A 21324-nucleotide genomic window follows, 5' to 3' on the forward strand; every position below is an offset into this window, starting at 1 on the left:
GACTCCCCATCCCAGCATCCTGGAGGAGGTCAGGGAGGACCCATCCTTTCATGTGGTCTACACAGACCGGGCCATTCCTTGCTTAGGGTCACACCTTTCGTGGTGATAAAAGCAGAAGGGAATCGGGTCTTTTGACTCTGCTAGGATGCGATGGTCCTGCTTCCTTTCAGTCCTTGGACCTCACTGGAATTGCAGCTGCCCTAGGCCAGACAGAGTCCTCAGAGTGGTGATGATCTCACCGTATGTGAGATCTCACAGGAAATCTGGATGCCGGTGCCATCCTTAGCCGACAGGTTAGGGAGCCAGGGAAGAGGCAGAGTCAGCACCTGACAGGGGCAGCTCCCTCTGAGAGGATCTCTCTACCGCGTGGCTGTAGCTGGTTCAGGCTGTGTCGGGATGGACACCCTATAAAGCACCGCACCTCCCTGGTTGCTCCAGACCAATGTCAACGGCTCTTCCGCAGAAACTGAACTCAGAACCGAGGCAGAGCAAGGACAAGGATTTCCTCAGCCAGTTTCTCACCTGCCTGAACCACAGCCCTTCCCACGTTCTCGGAGCCTACCTGCCATCTGGGCTTGGGACAGGCCAGGCGTTCCTGACTCACCCCCTTTGCTGGTACGGTGGGGCTGAGGGGATGGGACTAGAGACTGTCCTGCCTGGTGTCTCACTCGTTTGCCCCTCCAGGGCATTCTCTGGGGCAGGGGCACTGCTTCCGCTCTGGCGCTTGGCACAGCAGCTTTCTAGAGCTGCGCCCTGGATGGCTGCACAATCCGGTATTGACGCGCCCAGCCTCTGGCTCCGATTGCCTTGCCAGTGAAGTCACACGCCACCTCCCTCCCATTAGCCCAGAGGAGAACAGCATGACCTTAAAAAAAAAAAAAAGTAATGGATCACCTCATCAGCCAGAATGGCCTTGCCAAAAAGCAAGTCTTCTGGACGCTTGCCTGTACTTCCATTCTCCTTCCACTCAAGAGGATTCAGGATTTTCTCCTAGGAGCCCACAGAAGAGGACAGCGGAATGGAGAGATGCTCCTCCCCACCCTCATATGGGATGGCCTCAGTAACACGCTCACCCCACATCCTCCATCCTCCCAGGATGGAGCCCAGAGATCCACTAACTACCAGAGCCCAGAAAGAAAAGAGGGGCCTGAAGGCAGAGCCCTGGAGCCAGGACAGGCACCTGCTCACCCCCACCGAGATGGATTACGGGGCCACTTTCTCCTGCTTGGAAGCCGAAAGACCAAACTCATTCTCCGACATCGTCGGACAGAAAGTTTCGTGAGAGGAAAGGAGGGCGTGTGGTGGGGTGATGGAGAAGAGCCCTGCTGTCCTTGACAGACAGGTTGTCCCCATTAGCTTCTCTCCATCGCAGCTTGTCTTCTGGCTTCCTTCTGTCCCTGCAATAAGTCCCTTGGGAGCAGGGTGGTGACTGAGATGCCATTGTCCCGCTAGGCAAGGAGATGCTCAAGAAGCCCTTACCCAGGCGGGGCTAGGGTCAGCGACCAGCCAGTTCTAGGCTGAAGTATCTCCACTTTCCCTTGTCCACAAGGGAAAGGACAACGGTGTCACTCACCCACTAAGGATGGATTTTGAAAGCTCTGCAACAGCCTCTGGGGAAGCTAGTATCCATTCTGTCTCCAGAGCCCGCGTCCGCAGGACCGTAGTCGTGTGACCACCCCTCCTTGAATTCAAGATGCTGTGGAAGGGGGCCAGAGCCTGGGAGCAGGGTACATGAGGACCAAGAGGCACCATTGTGTCCTGAAATGAAGCCAGAGCCCAGCCAGTGGTCAAAAGGGACGTGCTTTAAGTGCAGTCCTAGCTGTCTGGAGACTGGCCCTCTCCCTCCCGCGTCTCCGCCTGTGCGAGCCCCACCGGCCTTGGGTCTTTATAGACTTCCTGGTCTTGGCAGGAAAGCTCAAGACGGGGGAAAGTGTTGCAGCCAAAAGCGCCACAGAGCCGGTGTGCAGAGCCCGCGTGCAGAACCTCATGCCTTTCCTCGGGCTTTTCATTCCTTTGTTTCCAGCCCAGGCAGACCCGGACAAGCACAAAGCAGAATGTCCCTTCACTGCTCTGAGGCCCACACCACCTTGCTCGTGGAACCCCTATAAAGACCATACCATGGAGACTTTCCCTTGCTGACAGCCTGCATGGTGGCCGGCTCATTCCCGCCACACACCATCCCTTCTCCACGTCCTTTGCTCTGCTTCTGTGACTCTCTCGGGCCTAGGTGAGCCCTGGCTCTGCAGGCTGCCCTTTCTGAGCCTCCACCTCCTCCTCCTCCTCCAAGTCTCTTCACTCTGGTGGGAAGACATCAAGGTCACCATGACTCTGCCCCAAAGCCCCCTACCTCCTGCTCTCCCCAACAGCACTCACTCTGAAAAAGGAAGCCCACGGTACCCGTGCATGCCTGACCCCTGCACCGGCGTGACATGAGGATGTCATGTTGCTTCCTAGTGGTATCCTAAAAAAAGACACCGAAGAGTCCTGGAGACATCTCTTGTCTTTTCTCCACATCTATTTGCACCAAGGCTTGCTTTCCACGTCTTTCCACTGTGCTACCCCGGGCACACAGCTCGTAGGCCTTTGTCAGGAATGTAGGACTCGGAATGGATGAGGTTCCGTAGTAAAGCACTTGCCTGGGTTCCACCCCCAGCATTGAAAGAAAGCAACAAAGTGAGTCGAAGCTCTCCAGCGGGCCATCCCAGCCAGAGCCTGCATCTTCTCTAGCTGCAGTGATTCGTCTGCTGGGTGCCGTGTGAGAAGCAGGAGCACACCTGTGCACGGCCCGTGTGCTCGGACGCGGCTGGAGAGGATGTGCACCGCTACCTCTTTGTCCCATTTGTGGAAGACACAAGAAGGAGTGGTGGTGGCCTTGGCCACATGCCGGGATCCTGTCAGCCAGGAACAGGACTTTTATAGGACATGGTTTTGTGTACTAGAGAAACAGTATAATAAAGGAATGGGATGCCGGGCCCTCGGCGCTTCTGTACGTTAGGCCCCTGTCCCTTACAAGCGGTTAGAGTCCACTCATCTACTGGTTCCCCAGCATCTCCATGCTGATCCTGTGCACCAAGGCTCCCACATCCCTCAATGGTATCAGATACCAGGAAGCATCTGAGGGGTCCCTTTCGGGCAGCGTTATCATTTGGGGACATTTGGACATCCCTGGTGGCATCTCCATTGATTGGTTACTGGTCCTGCCCTACTGTGTAGTCTCGGTCTCCCTGGCGATACATCTTTCCCATGAAGTGTCTGCTGGGTCTGTTCTCCAACCTTGCCTGGCTCTCCTGCCAAGCTCCGCGTCTGGGGGAAATCCCCATGCCCAGTGCTGTTCCCATGTCTCCCGACCCCAGCCCTGTATGCTAGGGCAAGAGGACGCCCTACAGTTAGCTGGTCAATTGTGCGCAATAACAGTGTTCTCCTTCTCTCCCCCTCCCAATGCTAACGCACTGGAACTAACAGCAAGCATTCAGAATGAGCGTAAGTGCCCCGTGTGCCTCCATGCCCTTGAGCCTCTGGGGAGTTGGAGGGGGGAGGAGGGGCTGGGAAAAGGCCAGCTGAGGGAACAGGCTTGGCACCAGTGGCCTCTTCCTTGCCTGCGGGTGCTGCGCAAGCCTAGAGCCCTATCGTGAGTCCTTTGCAAATGGAAGATGATGTCCCCAGGACACGGGGGCTGGGTAGGTGGTCAGAGGAAGGTCTATGGATGGCAGCTGGGATCCTCCACGGCGTCTGCAGCTCCTTCATCCACTGGTGGCTGGCACTGCACCCCTGGGCAGAACACCAGCTTGCTGGTGCACAGGGAAGCCCTTGAGAAGCTCTAAGGGCCTGAAGCCTCTTTGGGCTGTGGCCTCAGCAGTCTGGGCGTCTGTTGAGACTCGCGTGGCTCAGAACCATCACAGCCCTGGGTTCTGCAGTCATAGCTGCTTTCGTTCCTGTACCCACTCAGCACACACTTAGCAGGATCTGTTGTGCCCTGTGCAATGTGCTGGGTACTGGTGTATGAGCCTGGATGAAACAAAGCCTGACTTTCAGTTGCTCAGAGGGAGACTGGACCTTCTTTTTTTTTTTTTTTTTTTTTTTTTTTTTTTTTTTTTTCCTGGAGCTGGGGACCGAACCCAGGGCCTTGTGCTTGCTAGGCAAGCGCTCTACCACTGAGCTAAGTCCCCAACCCTGAGACTGGACCTTCTTAAAGGGGTTCCTATGCTCCTCCTTTGACATCCACCCCCATCCTGCAAGCCTGTTTGAGAAGCTGCATCTTTAGAACAGGGTACCACTCATACCTGCTTGCTTGCCTTGCCTGCTTGCCCCGGTGGCTCCTGGCGCTCTTGACTCCAGCCCCTCCCTAAACCAAGTTTGGGGCAGGTCCTTGCAGTTCTGACCCACATGTGTCCCGTTGCAGTGACCCAGCCCCCAACGATCACCAAGCAGTCAGTGAAGGACCACATTGTGGACCCCCGTGATAACATCCTGATTGAATGTGAAGCTAAAGGGAATCCTGCCCCCAGGTGAGTGGAGGGGAGGGACCTGAAAAGTCACCCTTGACCTGACCCACCTCTTGGTCATACTTACAGCAAGCAAACTGAAAAGTTGGCACAAAGCTTGCAGAGGACCTGAGCTCAGTTCCGAGCATCCTTGTCACCTGTAACTCCAGCTCCAAGAGCATCCACTGCACCTGACCTCCACAGGCAATCGAGTGCACATACCCCCACACACACCCACACATAACCCCACATATCCTCGCCACACACATATCCCCCATACACACACACACACACACACACACACACACACACACACACACATCCTCCCCCTCACACACATATACCCCCCACATATCCCTCCACACATACCCCACACACACACACCTCAGCACATACCCCTCTATACCCACACATACCCCTGCACATACTCCCATACATAATTCAAGGTAAAACAAATCTTTTTTTTAAATGTCTGGTTCATCCATCCAAACAACATCCATTGACATTTACCAGGTGCCACACAGGAGGGCCAGCTTGTGAGAAGCAGATGTGAAGTGGCCACGTGGCTCAAAACAGCTGTGCAGAGAGGCAGATGTTACTGTGTGGTCGTGAGCACATTGCTTCGGAGCTCTAAGCCTCCATTGCCTCTTCTGGAAAAAAACAGAACTGCCCTTGTATTTGTGGGATTTTTACCCGTTTTAGCAAAGTAGGAAATTTACCTCACAAGGAAACCAGGACGAAGACGTTAACATGCTTGTTTCTGTCGCAGTGAGACCCTGGATTCTCGGTGTGTATCCCAGGCTGGCCTCAAACTCATCACTCTCCTGCCCCAGTCTCCCTTCCTAAGTACTAGGGTTACAGGTGTGTGCCACTAGACACACAGCTCGATGTTATTTTCAGACTTTGGGTGTAACATGCTGTGCTGCCCTGTGTGGCCATCATCCACCCCATGTTCAGCTTTCAGGAAGTCCCTCTTCCTAGCTAACTCAAGGCTTTCATTCTGTTGCTTGTCTCAAATTCGAGGTCAGTAGACAAGAAGGAGAAACCTGTCCTATCTGGACTTTTTTGTGCTGTTATGTGGTCTGATTCACCCGCCCCTCTTCCTCTGTGGCAGGACCAGTGTCTTCCTGAGGAGAGAGGGTGATTTTAAACACCCTTCCTACCAGTCACCAGCTTGACGGAACCAGGGTTTAGACCCACTCCTTGACCACCAAGACCAGATTCGTCTCTGCCAAATGGCATATCCTGGCAAAGTGAAAATGTTAAATAATGTGTTCCGGTTTCAAAGTGGCAGCGTGTGTCCAGCATCAGGGAGACAAGGCAGGGCAGAAGTTCACTCTGCCGCCGGGTTCCTGTGAGACAGTCAAACCAGGAATGATGCACCCAGAACCGGCAGGGATTCCCTCACCCCGAGTGGGAGTCACCCTCTAAGGCCCGTCAGAACACTAGTGACCATGCCTCTAAGACGGGTCTTTCCCACGTGGATCCTCTGTGGCGACAAGGACGCTCAGCAGCCATTGCTGTTCTTGCACCTTGCTGTGTCTTTACCAACAGAACAGGGAGCCAAGAATGTGTGCGGCTGCCTGCGACATCCTTCCAGGACAAGCCGAGAATGTGGTGATGATGATGATGATGATGATGATGATGATGATGATGGTGTGGTGGTGGTGATGCTGTTGTTGATGATGATGGTGATGATGATGATGCCTTCATCCTTCCTCCTCTCCTCTTCTTCCTCCTCTTTCATATGAAGGGTGGAACTTAGATTCTTGTACGTGCTCTAGGCAAGTGCTCTGCTGTTGAGTCCTCCACCCCCCAGGCCCAGGGGGATAGTTTAGGCTCTTTCCAGCTCTATGTCATTAGCCTGCCAGTTCATCCAAAGCTGCCCTTCCATGGTCCCCACGCTGCTGTCCCATGGTCCCCAAGAAGCACTTGTCAACCTCGGAACAGGCAGCCTCTGCCGCCCATGCTGTCCTCAGAGCAAATGGCACTATTAAGGCGTGGCGGAGCAGAGAGGTGGCACCTTGGCACATGTGGGTTGGTGGAATAAGGAGTTTGCATTCCCAGGAGGAGCCCAGGAATGTCAGTGGGTAAAGAAAGCAGCTGGCTCTGCTTTGTTTTTTAAGAAACCACTGTCTGTCCCTGCTGTTGGTTGTTTTTTACTCTTTTGCTCTTTGGGGGGGGGGCCTCCACCCAGCTCCCAAATGAGTCACACACGGAGGCTTAATTCTTAATTATAAATGCCTGGCCTTAGCTTGGCTTGCTTCTTGCCAGCTTTCCTTAAATTATCCTGTTTATCATTTTGCCTCTGGGCATTTTCCTTTTCTTACTTCTGTAATCTTACTTTCACTCTTACTCCGTGGCTGGCTGTGTGGCTGTGTGGCTGTGGCTGCGTGGCTGCGTGGCTGCGTGGCTAGGCAGCTGGCCCCTGATGTCCTCCTCTCCTTGTTCCTGCTCCTTCTTCCTTTCTTCCCAGATTTCTCTTTCTGAATATTTTCTCTCTCTGCTGGCCCTACCTTGCTATTGGCTGTTCAGCTTTTTATTAGACCAGTCAGGTGTTTTAGGCAGGCAAGGTATCACAGCTTCACAGAGCTAAACAAATGCAGCATAAAAGAATGCAACATGTCTTTGCATCATTAAACAAATGTTTCACGGCATCAACAAAGTAACACATCTTAAAATAATATTCTACAGCATACCCCTGAGTTATGTGCTCACAGAACAGAACCCACTGGAGAAGCTGGGTACCTACTACTCATAGCCAGCCTTAGCTAGTAACTGCACTCACAGTGTGTACAGTCCCGGCAGGCATGACCTGGGCCTTTGCATTCTCCCAAGCATATCAGGTAGCTGTGCCCAGCCAGGACTGGGTCCACTGGCAGAGAGATGGGGTGATGGAGTAGAAGTCTGTCACGGAGCCGGGCACTAGGAACTGACCTATTCCAGCCCTCACATACGGTTGACCTGGCCTTGTCATCCACAGCTTTCACTGGACTCGAAACAGCAGGTTCTTCAATATTGCCAAGGACCCACGGGTGTCCATGAGGAGGAGGTCTGGGACCTTGGTGATCGACTTCCGCAGCGGTGGACGACCTGAGGAATATGAAGGGGAATACCAGTGCTTTGCCCGAAACAAATTCGGCACTGCGCTTAGCAACCGGATCCGCCTGCAGGTGTCCAGTGAGTGCCGGGGACGGGGCTGGTGCTGGCTCCCTGGTGTGTAGGGGGCGTGGGGGAGGCTCTGTCCTCTTCCACCCCAGAAAGATTCCTGGAAAGAAACCTCCAGACTGGCCGGTACACCCTTACCAGCTACTCTGAGCACTGGAGACGGGGAGAGGAGAGGCCGTCTGAAGATGAGTGTCCAGTGTCACAAAAAGCCTCTCCCTCCTTTCAAGGACCACCCTCTATGTCCTCTCTCTTGCCTCCCCGATTCTCCCATCCCCCCTTCTCTTGAGCCTGCCAGGCTCTGGCCATCAGCTTCACTTCCTCCTCCTCTGTTTCTCCTCAGAATCTCCCCTGTGGCCCAAGGAAAACCTAGACCCTGTCGTGGTTCAAGAGGGGGCCCCCCTGACACTGCAGTGCAACCCCCCACCTGGCCTCCCATCCCCGGTCATCTTCTGGATGAGCAGCTGTAAGTATGGAAGCCTGGCCTCACCGAGAGCCCAGCTCCAGGGCCTGCGGTGGGTGGGTTGAATGGGAGGTATGATGGTTAATATGTTAACTGTGAACTTGACAGGCTCTCAAATGATCTTGGAGACAAATCTCTGTCTGTAAGGGATCTCTAGGTAGGTTAATTAAAATGAAAAAAAAAAACACACCCAAAAATATAGGTGGTAACCAGTTTATGGGCTGGGATCGCGGATTAAGTAAAAAGGAGACAGCAAGCCGGGCAGCAGCCTGCCTCTCTGCTCCCTGGCTGTGGATGCTGTATGACCAGCCGCCTCATGCTTCTGCCAACAAGCCTTCCCCACCATGGCGGACTTCCCCTGGATCTTTAACCCGAAACAAGAAACAAAATAACAACAACAAACCCCTTTGTGAGAAGCAGATGTGGAGTGGTCACGTGGTGCAAAACAGCTATGCAGAGAGGCTGATATTACTGTGTGGCCATGAGCAAGGCGCTTCAAAGCTCTGAGCCTCTAACTGTGTGGAGGTAGCACACGCCTTTAATCCCAGAACTTGGGTCGGGCATGGGGGTTGGGGGAGGCAGGCTGATCTCCGTGAGTTTGAGGCCAGTCTGATGTACAGAGCAAATTTCAGGATAGCCAAGGCGGCACCAAAAAAACCCTGTCTCTAAAACAAAAACAAACAAACAAACAAAAACAAAACAAAAAAAGCAGCCGCTCTGAGCCTCTGCTCCCTCTTCTGGAAAAAGAACCGTCATCTGCGTGTGCGTGAGGGAGGTGGGGTAGAGGTAAGGAGTGTTCAGAGCTGGGCCACATCACGCAGGAAGTCCTTGGTGCCTGCACTGATGAAGCTGAAGGAATAACAAAAGAAGGAGAAAGCAAGTGTTTTCAAGAGGATAACCTGGGCTAAGACTCTTGTTTCATCTTGGATCCGTCTGGTTCTACTCCAGTCCCCGCCCTCGGAAGTCCGAAGGGGAGTTGGAGACTGACATTTTCCATAGGTGGTGAAGGGACATAGAGCGTGGAGCAGGAGGCCAGGGAACAGCACCCAGAGAGGGTTCCGGATCCGTTGTGGACCGATGCTAACCCAGCTCTGCAGATCAAGAAAAGACTTCTGCCGCCTTGGTTTTCTTTCCACGTTTTTCAATCCATCTCTCCTCTCCACACCACCTCTTCCTTCGGTCCTGTTGTCCTGAAGGTTTGTCTCTCTTTCACCAACCCCTGGAACGTGGGACCTGGCACACAGCAGGCCCTCAGCAGACCTTTGAGGAGTGATTGGAAGAAGCGAGCACCTGTTGAGGGACAGTTGGCATCACTGACGTGACAGAAGCAGTGTGGGACCAGGAAGTCGATCAGGCTGAGTGCAGGTCAACAGACCTGACAGCTTGAAGCGCTGACCCATGCAGACCTCACTCGGCGCTCACATCTCTGACTCCATGCTTTCATCCTCCGTCCTGTGTCTTACCATCTCTAAAACTGGAAGATCTCTAAAAACTCTAAAACCTCTTAAAATCGACCGTGCGCATCATCAGTCGGCATACATCTGACAGTTGTAATTGTCAACAAAATAAAAGTCCCGATTATAATTGAGGATGGCTAAATTTTGACTAAGCGCAACAAGGCCAAGTTCAGACGTACTTAACACACGATTGAGAGCCCTTGTGTGCTCTGGCACCAGCTGGGTACTGAGGTCTGAGGATGAAGGAGTACTGGTTGTTCCCTGTGCTTGGTGTGCACTTGACCCCTGACTCGGGGGGGCGAGCAAAGGCTTGTGCTCTCTCCCTCTGGCCTTCAGGTCAGCCAGGTTGTGGCATGAACTGAAATTAGAAAAGTGTGGTCACAGAGCCTGGGCAAAGGGACATGTCCATCTGGGTTTAAATGTACCCCCTTGGATGTATTCAGCCCTTCACTTTGCTATAAGGAGCGGACACGTCCTGCTGCAGGATTGGGAGGAGTAGCAAGCTTCAGCCCCCATCTGGTCTCCTACACAGCAGAGATGATTATCATTGAGTCCGTCTGCTAACCTGTCACCCCTCTGCTTCCCCACAGCCATGGAGCCCATCACTCAGGACAAGCGTGTCTCCCAGGGCCATAATGGGGACCTATACTTCTCCAACGTCATGCTGCAGGACATGCAGACCGACTACAGCTGCAATGCACGCTTCCACTTCACCCACACCATCCAGCAGAAGAACCCCTTCACCCTCAAGGTCCTTACCAGTAAGTGCAGGTCCTGCTCAGGGCTGGGGGCCACAGGACGCAGGCCCTAAGCCCACACATCATGCGTACCCGTGGCTGGCCCGGAAGGAATCCTCTCTGGCTCATTGTGCCTGAGCCACTGCCGCTGCCCTGTGCAGCATCTCTGGATGCAGAAGTCTTAGGTCAAACTGTCCTCTGCTGAGCCAGGGCTTGCACTTTGGTTGGAATCAGAGTCACATACCAAGGTCCAGCCCTGTCTTACCTCGGCAGATTTGGGCTCCCTGGAGCCCTCAGCTCTCAGTCAAATGCTCCTGGAGTTGGATATGACTTTAAGTGACCGTCAGATAGAAATGTCTATGGTATACTCGGCGTCTTCCTTTTATTTCTAGTCATTGGTTGCGTTTGTTTCTAGAAGAAAGCTAGTGTGAAAGATTCTAGGACCAGTGGACACGCCGGAACAAATTGTGTTTCCTTCTGTAATACGCATTTGCTGGGCTACATGGCCGTGCTGTGTCTATAAACTGCAGGTTTATGTTTCACTTCGTGGGGGTTCGTTTTTATCCCCTGATTGGTTTTGGCTAACACAAAAGCAAATTAGCATTCCCTGGGCCCCTACAGTGAGTGGTGGCTCTCTCCAGAGTCACGCCAGGACAAGTCAGGCAGGAGTTTCAGCTACAGGCCTCAGCTTGTTCAAGATGTCGCCCGAGTTTGTTTATACCACGGACGCGGACCTTCTAAAGAGTCTCGAATCTGCCTGACTCGTGCTATGAATGTCATTGTCAGCGATGTGCTGTGGATGGTGAGGAAAGTGAGGATGCCATGCCAGGAGTACCACAGGTCAAAATGAGGCTGAGCCTTGACTGCCCAAGGCCTGCCTCCAGGGGCTGACGCTGCCCTGGGGAATGCCTTGGGTGGGCTTGTTCAGCACTGGCAGAGACCTCTTCGGTCAATGCTGGTGATGGACAGATGCACCACAGCATCAACACAGCCTCATCCCTTTCCTCAGGAGACGCTTCCTCTTGTTTGCTTCTCAGGGTCTCTTCCTCCTTTTTTTCTTTCATTTTCTTCTTCTTTTCATTTTTTCTCTGCTCTTTCTCCCTCTACCTTGCTTTCTTTTCTTGCTAGTCTTTCCCTCTGGAGGCCACCTGCCTCCTGCTCTGTGGTACACCTTTGCCAGTGGGCGTTGTCTCCCATGACGGGACAGACAGCCCTGGGACTGCTCATGCCCCACAAGGAGCCCTGCCAGATACTGCAGAGGTCCTGGTTTTCTGACTGCTGAACCCACCCCAGGAGAACCCTGGGAAAGGAAGTTGATTCTCCTGCTGGGCCTCCTCAGATGACTTCAGGTGGCTATCTGCCAGCTGGCTGAATGAAGGAGGACAGTGTGGTCTGCCCAGGCCCTCTGCGTGACCTCATCCCTGACAGGGCTGGATGAGAAGGAGGAGAGCTGTCAGGAGGAAGACCCTGCACAGCCTTCACGTACCCCTAGAAAGGGTGACGCTGGCAGTCAGCCTGCTGCTAAGGGCCGGAGCGAGGTGTCTGCTGGTCTGTGCAGAGTCTGGGAGCATGTTCAGGGTAAATGACACTTAGCAATGGAACTTTCCAGAAGCATCCTTTTCTCCAGAGGATGTAAGGGATGCTTGTCTCTGCTTCACTCTGAGTTGCCCGGCCCATTGGAAACTCTCTCTTCCCAATGACAAGAACTACTCTTGGTAACCTGAACAGAACCCTGCCAGCCTCCTGGAGTTCTCCCAAGAGCAGCTTTGGCTGGAAGCAAGTTCTGGGCATCTGAGCCAGTCTAGAATTGGGCACAGTTTCTTAAAATAGCACAGTTGGGCTCTGTTGACTTTCCTGTCTAGAAAGGGCATGGGCTTTCTTCAGAACCAGAACCAGGTCTGGATGGGAAGCCAAGCAGTCTGCCTGTATTCTGCCTTTGGGGACAAAATCAGTCTCATTACACTGTTCTTATTAGTTGCATCAAAGGAAGGGGAGAAATACACACGCATTTATTTGCACATGTGTGTGTGTGTATATATGTGTGTGTGTGTGTGTGTGTGTGTGTGTATACACAACAAAATACCAGGCAACCTAAAAGTCATTTTTAACTTGTTTTAGGATGAAGTAAAAGATAGCCGAGAGTCAGGCCAATAAAGACCCATCTGTGACTTTGTCCATAGTGTGACAGGCACAAGGTCTCTACTGCCTCCGTAAGAAGCACCCTGGTTAGGGAGGATGAGATCTGCCAGGGCAGACAATGGAGTGCACTCCACACTCCCTGCTAGTGTCAGATGGCATTCCTCAAGGACAGAATCTCTCTGGATCTCTTCCACATGTTGCCAAAGCCGCAGTGAAGTTGGCTGTGCGCAAGGTCTTTCCCTGGAAGAGAGAAAGACCCTGTTCCACCTGGAACCATGGGAATGAAAGAGAAGGGCCCCTTCCGGCTGAGCCTGCCACTGTGCTCCCCCGGGGGACAGACATTCTCTCCTAAGCACTATGTCAGCATCCACTACCTGGTACCACCACCTACCCCTTCGTTCTGCTGTGGATCAGTTCCCATCTTCCAGCCAGGGCATCCAAACTGACTTCCAAAGCAGCAAGGTCTTTCTCAGCCAACCCCAGTGAGGAGAAGCAGCTCTGAGAGGCAAAATCTTCCCATTGCTGGCTGTAAAGCAGATTGGGGGTGCAATTCAGTACTGGGCCCAGAGAAGAGTTCGCATACCCTCTTATAATTACTTGTGATGGGATCTGATCTGTCTTTAAAAATGCAAATGTTCTAACACAGCCACTGCCCTCCCCTGGAAGTTGGACTGTGTCTTGGCTCTCTGGGTTATCTACTTGGCTTCCCTCCCCCGTGGGTACTGTCAGAACGTGAGCCCTCAAGGTATAGGTAGAGAGTGAAAAGCTACCTGAGTAGAGCGGTGTGTTTATGTTTTAAAATGTCTTCACTGAAGACTGAAGGACCAAGGGCTTTAGTCGCCTGACATTGCAAGGGCAGCTACTGACCTTGCTTTTGAAAGAAAGTCCCTGCCAGGCGGCGGTGGCACACGCCTTTAATCCCAGTACTTGGGAGGCAGAGACAGGTGGATCTTTGTGAGTTCAAGGCCAGCCTGGTCCACAGATTGAGCTCCAGAAGATTAAAGCTACAGGAAACTCGACTTGCAGAAAAAAAGTCCCTGATCTGTCTAGAGAGCTCTTCAGAGTAGTTCATCTCTCTCCCCTGACTCAAATTCCCCTTCAGGAACCTCCACCAGGGTTTCCCAGCAGATGTCTGGCAGGGTCTACAAGTGATGCCCACCTGGTCAGATTAGAATCCTCTTCTTGCTGGGCTCTGCAAAGGGCCCTCTGTTCCTCTCTGCTGATGACTGTCTTACTGTATGTACACACACACACACACACACACACACACACACACACACACCCCTACCCCTGCAGCCAGGCGGGCTTTGCTGTCCTCCGCAGGTCTCACTAACACTCCTTTTTCTCTAGCTGGTCTGACGTGGAGTCCTGGGGACTGGGGAGAAGCTGGTTCAGAACCAGCCACAAGACGCTGCAAGACACTAATCCTTCCCTCCTTTGTTCAAAATAGCGACGGACCAAGCAGAGTTCGAGCCTCATTTCTTTACTTCCAAAATAACCCCGTTTTATTGTTGCCTTCTTTCTTTCGCAGGATTTAACCGTTTCGTTTCCCTTCAAGCTGCTTTGTGTTGCCTGTTCCCTACCAAGCGCGTTCCTTTTCCGCGTGCACCATTTTCTTTGGCAAAACCCCAAGGGCGCTCTCCTCGGTTGCGATGTGGCTTTGCATTTCTGTTCTCTTCCTCCTCGTGTTTGCGCCCACAGCTGCTCTGGTCCCCTCCGTTTGCTCACCCTCTTTTGTTTATTGCAGACAACCCCTATAATGACTCGTCCTTAAGAAACCACCCTGACATATACAGTGGTGAGTCCGGGGAGTAACTTCTCCTGTCCTACCTAATCCACTTTGGCTAACTTGAACTGATACGGTGACATTAACCCCTGCTGGGTGGCAGAGCGGACAGCTGGCCAGGCAAGGTGCCGAAGGGACACCTCAGGACACTGCCCACCTGGAGCAAGGTGGCCAGCGCGGGAGTTTGGGGTGGCTCATATCGGAAGTGTCTCCTCCTTGTCCTTCCAATGTGCGAGTCTCAAAACTACCTTCTAAGAATTTAGCAAATAAAGCAGGGTAGATCTCCACAGAGGACTCTGCCGACTTAAGGATCAGCGACAGATGGATGGAAATTGGACTTTTGCATCCCTGTGTCCACATTATCTGAGAAACACCTTGAGAGGTCAGAGTTTTATGTCAGTTTACAGTTTCAGAGCCTTTTGGTCCTTCACAGCGGGGAAGCAGGCACCGTAGCTTCATTCACTATCAGCAGGAGTATATGTAGAGACTGTTCACATCACAGCAGACTAGGGAGCAGAGAGCAAGGCAAGAACCAAGGTGCCCTTCAAAGGCCCACCTCTAGTTACCTACTCTTACCAGCTAGATCTCACCTCCTGAACGGTTCACCTGCCCTTAAAACAGCACCGTGAGCTGGGGAACAAGCATGGACCAGGGCAGGGGTACATTTCAGACTTAACCGTAACAGATGAGGTTTGATAATGGAGTCCACAGTTAAGAGGAAACGGGAGGTCCAGCTCCTACTGGTAGTGTAAAGAGCACAGACAGCTTTCATTGAGTTAACCCTTCAGTGTCTGGGTGTGAATTGCCTCTTTGTAACTGCACTTTACTTCCTGAGAGTATTGCATCTCAGCCAGGTCCCATATGTCTTCAGAGTTTTTCTAGATGGCTGGAGAGATGGCTTAGCAGTTTAGAGCTCCGACTGCTCTTGCAGGGAATCCTGATTTAATTTCAAGCATCTACATGGTGACTTAGAACCATCTGTAACTCCAGTTTCAGGGACTCCAACACCCTCTTCTGGTCTCCGCAGGTATCAGGCTGGCACACGGTGCACTTACGTACATGCAGGTGAAATACGCATATATGTAAAATAAAAATAAGTAAATCTTTTTTTAAAAAAAAGATTTAAGGTTTCCCTAGAAAATGGTATTAAGAATCCAGGCCAGAGTTCTCTTTCCAGGTAAGTATGAATGAAGTTGCCCCTCGCTGTCCCTGACCTCTGTATCGTTTCTCCTTTCTGGCAGTGTGTGCAAATCCAGTGCCCACCAGCCACGTCCGCAAGTCATGGGACGATCACAATGATTTATATTTCTAACAAACCACAGCTGGCTGCTAGATCTGATTAATAGGGGAACTGGCTATTTCCACACCTGAGTCTCCCCTCACTGTGGCTTAAGAATGCCTCATGTTCCCTGAGCAGCCATTGGACTCAGCATCCGCTGGCTTTGGCAAGGCAGCTGGTCCCATCATCAGCTATGGTTCTGAGCTGAGTTCAGGTCCCCAAGGGGATCTTTGGGAGCTCGAATAGGTAGGAATGTCTTTGCTGAGATTGCTAATATAAGCAATGATCAGTGTCTGTAGTGGAGGATGGGACACGAAATGAGAGCCAAGGGAAAACAAAGGTTCCAACTTGGCACCAGCCGCAAAAACCACGCTGAGAATCTGCCAGAGAGATTTACTGCCCAAGGAAGCCGGGGCCTTTGTTAGATTCTGGGGATTATTTGTTTTCAAGATAATGGGGCCAGCCACTGTTGTGTCAAAAAGTCCCAGAGCACTGCTGTGGAATGTGCCTTTTTCTAAATTGAACCCCAAATATCTATTGTAGGAAGTGCTCTGACATCCAGAACATATCGGAGTCCTTAGAGGCCACCTGGCTCCAGTTCTTTGCTTTATGTAAAGCAGGGGATGTAGTTGTTTTTTCCATGGGAGATGACTGGGTGATTTCAGCCATACATAACCCAGCTTGTCTCCAGGGGTCAGCATTTTTTTTTTAAAGAAGAAAATAAGTGAGATTTATGAGAATCACTCGGACTGTGGAAGCAACAGAGCCCACATAAAGACTGAGCCCTGGGTCCTCAGTCTGCACCAGGACTTGGCTGGCATAACCTGATGCTCCTGGGAAGGACATAAAGTTAAAACGAGGCACATACTGAACACAGGACAACCAAGCTGACGGTTTTAGAAAGAAGGAAAAAACAAGGAAGTGAGGAAGTTCTCCCTGGGTGCACAGAGATGCCAGCCGGTGACAAACACCCAGTGTACAGCTCTGTTTGGCTCTGAGATGTGGCATGTCTCTTTTCTAGCAGTAGGGCCACCCGGTCCTTTTGTTCTGTCCTGATGATCTGCACAGAGCTGGCATCCTTTGGACACGGTCCAGAGGCCACCCCACCCTCTCCGGTGGGCAGAGAAAGCCACTTGTGTCTCGTCCCGGCCTGAAATCCGGTGGTTTATAGCGTGTATGTGGAGGTGTACTGCCTCGAGCCAAAGCCAGTCTCCAGCACACACCACCAAGTAACACGGGGCAAACCATTTAATGCCTTCGAACTTTGACTTCCTCTTCCGCCAAACAGGCCGATTACTAGCCTCAAAGACGGTTGTGAAAGTTAAAGAGGATCGTGTGCCCGCAGCCTGCTAAGCGGCTGTGCACATTGACAGTGTTAATATATAACCCATTGTTGGATTTAAAGGGGAAGGTTTTGTGTGGACTGGATCGTATATAGGCCATCTGTTTCTAAATTAAGGGAGATGCGGAGAAGTTTGAAGAGAAGCCCGGGAGAGAAAGGCAGGCACACTTGCAGGAGGAGAGGTACTCCACAGGGAGAGAGGGATATTAGAGCACACTAGAGGAGTGAAAGCTGCCCAGATTGCTAGCTCCGCTAAGAACTGGGTAAGAGGAAAGAGCTGCTACGATTGCAGGCAGGGTTTGCGTGAAATGTATAGAAGGATTTTCCTAACAGCAAGACACACTAGACGTTTCTAGACCGAGAGACGCCACCCCCCTCCCATACCTTTTGCTCAGCCATTCCTAGGGCCAGAACGATGGATGCGGTGCCAGGAAGCCTGCCTCACATGCCTCTGGTTCTTAGTTCTGAGAACCGAAGACAGCAGAGAGAATGCGGGTCCGGCTGCCGTAGAGAGCTGCACTTGGCAAAGGTTCCCCGATGCAGCTCATGTGTCCAACCATTGTTCTGCCGGCAGGCGGCACGGAGAGAGGGAACGGCTAAGTTCGTCAGCACCTTTGACCTTTCTCAGTAGAAGACAGCCAGAAACTGTTCCTCATCCAACCCTCCAAGCCAAATTGATTAAAGTGGGGTCGCGCCCTGATGTCCCCTGACCAACCATCTGGCTCTGAAGATCCATGAGTCCTCTGAAGCCCCACAGCTTGCAAGAGGCAGCTTTTCTTGAATCTATGCAGCTTTGAGCCTGGCACCTGGATTCTGGAGTTCCTCGGTATCGGGGTACATCCCAACCTCCTCAGTATCGGGGTACACCCCAAACTGAAGACTAGAAATGGACAGTAGCATCCCTGCCTCTATGGTGAGAAGAGCGGTCCTATCTAAAGAGATATCTTTCACCACACAGAACTTCATGCAATAGTTACCTTCTTGGTCGTTACTGGTTCCTGTGTCTCCTCCAGGGAAAGAAACTAGGTACCCTCCCTCAGGAACAGGGGCTCCCAAAGTCACCAGCCAGGCTCTCTTCCTTAAGTGTCCGTGTGATCCCTCCTGCACAGCCGACGTTTCCTCATAACCTTCCTTTAGCTCCAGCCTTCTCGTCGCTCTGTAAAGTGACTAGTCACCCTGATTCTTCTGCAAGATTCGCATACCCCTAAGAATCCAGGTGAGAGGCCTTGCAGCCTCCTTATCCCCACCCCAGCCTCTTCTCCAGCTTTATCAGTTGCCACCATGGAGAGCTGGGATCTTAGCTGGTGAGGGAAATAGACCACAGAGGTTCGCAAGGACAAAACGCCTTTCTCCTTCACCTCTTGGCCTTTGGATTTGGGGTTATTAGAAATCTGTTCTGAAATTGCCCGTCAGAAATGGGGGCAGGTGGCATCTCCAGCTTCAGACAGAGAGTCAATTTAAATAACCCCCATGGCACAGCTCAGAATCCAAAACAGAGTGAACTTGTGAGCTTGGGCAAGTCTGCTAACTTCATAGAAACTCAGTTTACTCTGCTGGAAACAGAAGTGGTGTTATCAAAATGGGTCGTGAGGATTCAACACGCTGGTGCTGCAGACCCCCCAGTCACGGCACTCGGCTCTTCTTAGACCTTACTGGGTGGTGGGGCTCCCTCTGACTTGCAGGGAGGGTAGCCTTTCATTGCCTTTGAACATGGCTCCTTTCCAGTCGCTGCTTCCTCCCCGAGATACTTCTGTGGTTTGGGAGCCCGCATCCCACAAATGGGGTGCTGCTGTAGCTTTTCTCCGGTCACATTCCAGTGTGCCATGACGCCCAGAGCAGGGCTCTGTGCTAATCTGCCTGCTGCACATGCTCACTGTCTACCCAGACCCTGGGGCTTTGTGCTGTATGCTGTGGGGTGAATTAGGTGTCCGGAGGGTCGCAGGCTGGCTCCTGCAGACTTGTTTTCTTGTGTGGAGTGAGTGTGATGGCCGAGATGGGATCTTTTCCACCTCATCGTAGGGTTCGCAATTCTGCACAGACTCACCCACTTGATATGAGCCTCCTGCCCTGGAATCTCCCTAACCTTTTGGTGCCCATGACTGTGTTTTCTTGGCTGGTTTTGGTGACTGTGTGATGGGGGTGGGAGGCAGCTGCTGCTTCCTGGATACTGAGAGCTGGGTGCTGCTAGGTCCACAGGTATGGACTGTAACCAACTAACCACTTAATGGATTAACCCTGCAGTGACCACTGCTCCATATGTGTGCTGACGTGATAGATGAGGACAGCTACAGACAGTGGGGGGGCAGATTGCGCTTCCTTTCTGTTTCCTCTCCCCTTTAACTTGTTTACCCCACAAATATTTACTGAGCATGTGCCCCGTGTCATGTGTCGTATTGTGCCAGTAGCCAGTGTGTGTTTTAAACTTTCTCCCCTTGACGAAAAGATAAAAGATAGGTCAACTCTGAGAGATGGTTCCAATGGCTAATGAAGAGAAGCTGAGCATCCCCGGGACAGGAGCCTCCCTGAGCCAGCCAGACACCTGCAGATGCAGCCCAGCTCCCATAGGAAACACACGTTACACAGTTTGGATCGCCAGCAGCCAGTCCTCACCCCACCAGCACCAGTTAAACCCAGAAGAATGCCCTCGTTCCCACTCCAGACATCTCCAAGGGCTCCTAGATCCCGTCAGCTCTGCCTTCCCTCCACTTCCCCACCTGTCCGACTGAGCCTAAGACCCGTGGCAGCCTCAGCTCATAGTCATCGTTCGGTCCTCCCTGTCTTTCAGCAGTGAACTGCCTCCTCCAGCTTCCCTTTCGACTCGGGGTTTCCGGTTGGACAACCTGCTTTTCCTTTTACCCATTTCTCTAGAGTTAGGCAAAGAATATAGGAAAGAAGCAAAGTTCGGACAAGGTGAGGTCCGTTCTCCGTGGGTGCACCCTGAGTGCCATGGCCCCTTCTTCCATGGGGAACAGCCTGGTGACAGCATCAGTGCATGGACCACTTAGCCTCCAAAACCTATATGGAAGATTGCTACCTCTCTCGTGGCTGTTCCCGCCTAGTTGAACTGTTGGTCCCCTCCCCCCACCTCGGCTGCCAGTCCTCCCATCTACACCCACCCCCATCTCTCCTGCAGTTAGTCAAGAGTTAGGAGGCAGAGTGGGCTTGGCCCCGGAGAGCTCTCCGGTCTTCTCTCCTCATTCAGTCTCTTCATGTCTTTGCTACGCCATTAATAATTCTTCCCGCATGTCCACTGTGTACCTGGGGGTTTGTTGCTTCATCCCAGCTCCTTATCAGGGTCCCAAAGAGCAGGTTGCTTGTCCCGTGTCCCCAGTCTATGCCTTTTCTTTCTCCCATGTCCCTCTCTGGGGAGGATAGACTGATGCTGAAATGCTACCTCAGTGGCCCCTCTATCCCAACACAGACAACAGAGAATGGACCTCTCACTGCTTGCTAACCCTTCGCTGTTCCAGATGAAGGGAAGGCTTTCCGGGCTCTTCTCAACAGAACCTGGAGCTGGTTATATACATGTGCTGGTTGGGGCCGAGACCCCAAGCTTCCAAACGCATTTCTTAAAGATGCCCAGATCCTGGGGGTGGCGTGGGCTGGAAGGACCCAGGACTGGGGTATGACACTTCTCTCTAACCCAACAGTTTGGGCACACCTGGGCAGGAGGCTCAGGGAAGTTTGTCCTGTCTTGTTTCAGCCCGAGGAGTTGCCGAAAGGACGCCTAGCTTCATGTATCCCCAGGGCACCTCGAGCAGTCAGATGGTACTTCGTGGCATGGACCTGCTGCTGGAGTGCATTGCCTCTGGGGTGTACGTACAGTCTGCACCGTCTCCTAGCCCTGCTCCTGGAGGATGGGTGGGCATCAGTCTACACATTTGGAGGTGGCACACCAATGCACAGGGAGAGGGAAGCAAGCAGCCCCGTGAGCGGAACGCTGTGTGTCTGTCATCCACGTCCCACTGTGGCTGTCTCCGCTTTGGGAAAAGAGAAAAGGCTAGGCATGCTGATCCCATGGCATCTTAGCTCTGTCTTTCCGTGGAGTCCCTGTGGCCAAGCAGCCTCCTCTGTGTAGGAAAGCCCAGCTTTTAGAGGGTGTGAACCTCCCTCCTGGGCCCAGGTCCACTTTTAGGATATCTGAGTGTCAGGCTCTCTAAGACGACAAGGGCTACATTCAGTAACGAGCCCTCTGTGTCCTGCTTGGTCCCTTCACCAGCCCAACACCAGACATTGCCTGGTACAAGAAAGGTGGGGACCTCCCATCTGACAAGACCAAGTTTGAGAACTTTAACAAGGCCCTGCGCATCACCAATGTCTCTGAAGAAGACTCGGGGGAGTATTTCTGCCTGGCCTCCAACAAGATGGGCAGCATCCGGCACACGATCTCGGTGAGAGTAAAGGGTACGTTGTGTGTATTTCTCATTATGATTATGTTGCCAGCCCCGAATGCACATATGACAGCCTTCCCTCTG

General features: G+C 52.4%; 1 protein-coding gene across 17 annotated transcripts in view; it reads left to right on the forward strand.

The window, feature by feature from the left end:
- Nfasc (neurofascin) overlaps window positions 1-21324 on the forward strand; it is a 171296-nt gene that overhangs the window by 94066 nt on the left and 55906 nt on the right. For 7 of the 17 annotated variants that reach the window (XM_028876544.2, XM_028876546.2, XM_028876549.2 and 4 more), the window contains exons 4-11: window positions 3463-3480; window positions 4400-4505; window positions 7465-7661; window positions 7990-8112; window positions 10157-10327; window positions 14190-14240; window positions 20553-20664; window positions 21069-21253. In XM_028876544.2, the coding sequence (XP_028732377.1) occupies window positions 3463-3480; window positions 4400-4505; window positions 7465-7661; window positions 7990-8112; window positions 10157-10327; window positions 14190-14240; window positions 20553-20664; window positions 21069-21253 (963 nt within the window). The remainder of the gene's footprint in view (window positions 1-3462; window positions 3481-4399; window positions 4506-7464; window positions 7662-7989; window positions 8113-10156; window positions 10328-14189; window positions 14241-20552; window positions 20665-21068; window positions 21254-21324) is intronic. The other 10 variants (XM_028876545.2, XM_028876554.2, XM_028876557.2 and 7 more) reach the window with 3 other exon arrangements.

Source organism: Peromyscus leucopus, chromosome 15 (assembly GCF_004664715.2).
Source record: "Peromyscus leucopus breed LL Stock chromosome 15, UCI_PerLeu_2.1, whole genome shotgun sequence".
NCBI lineage: Eukaryota > Metazoa > Chordata > Mammalia > Rodentia > Cricetidae > Peromyscus > Peromyscus leucopus.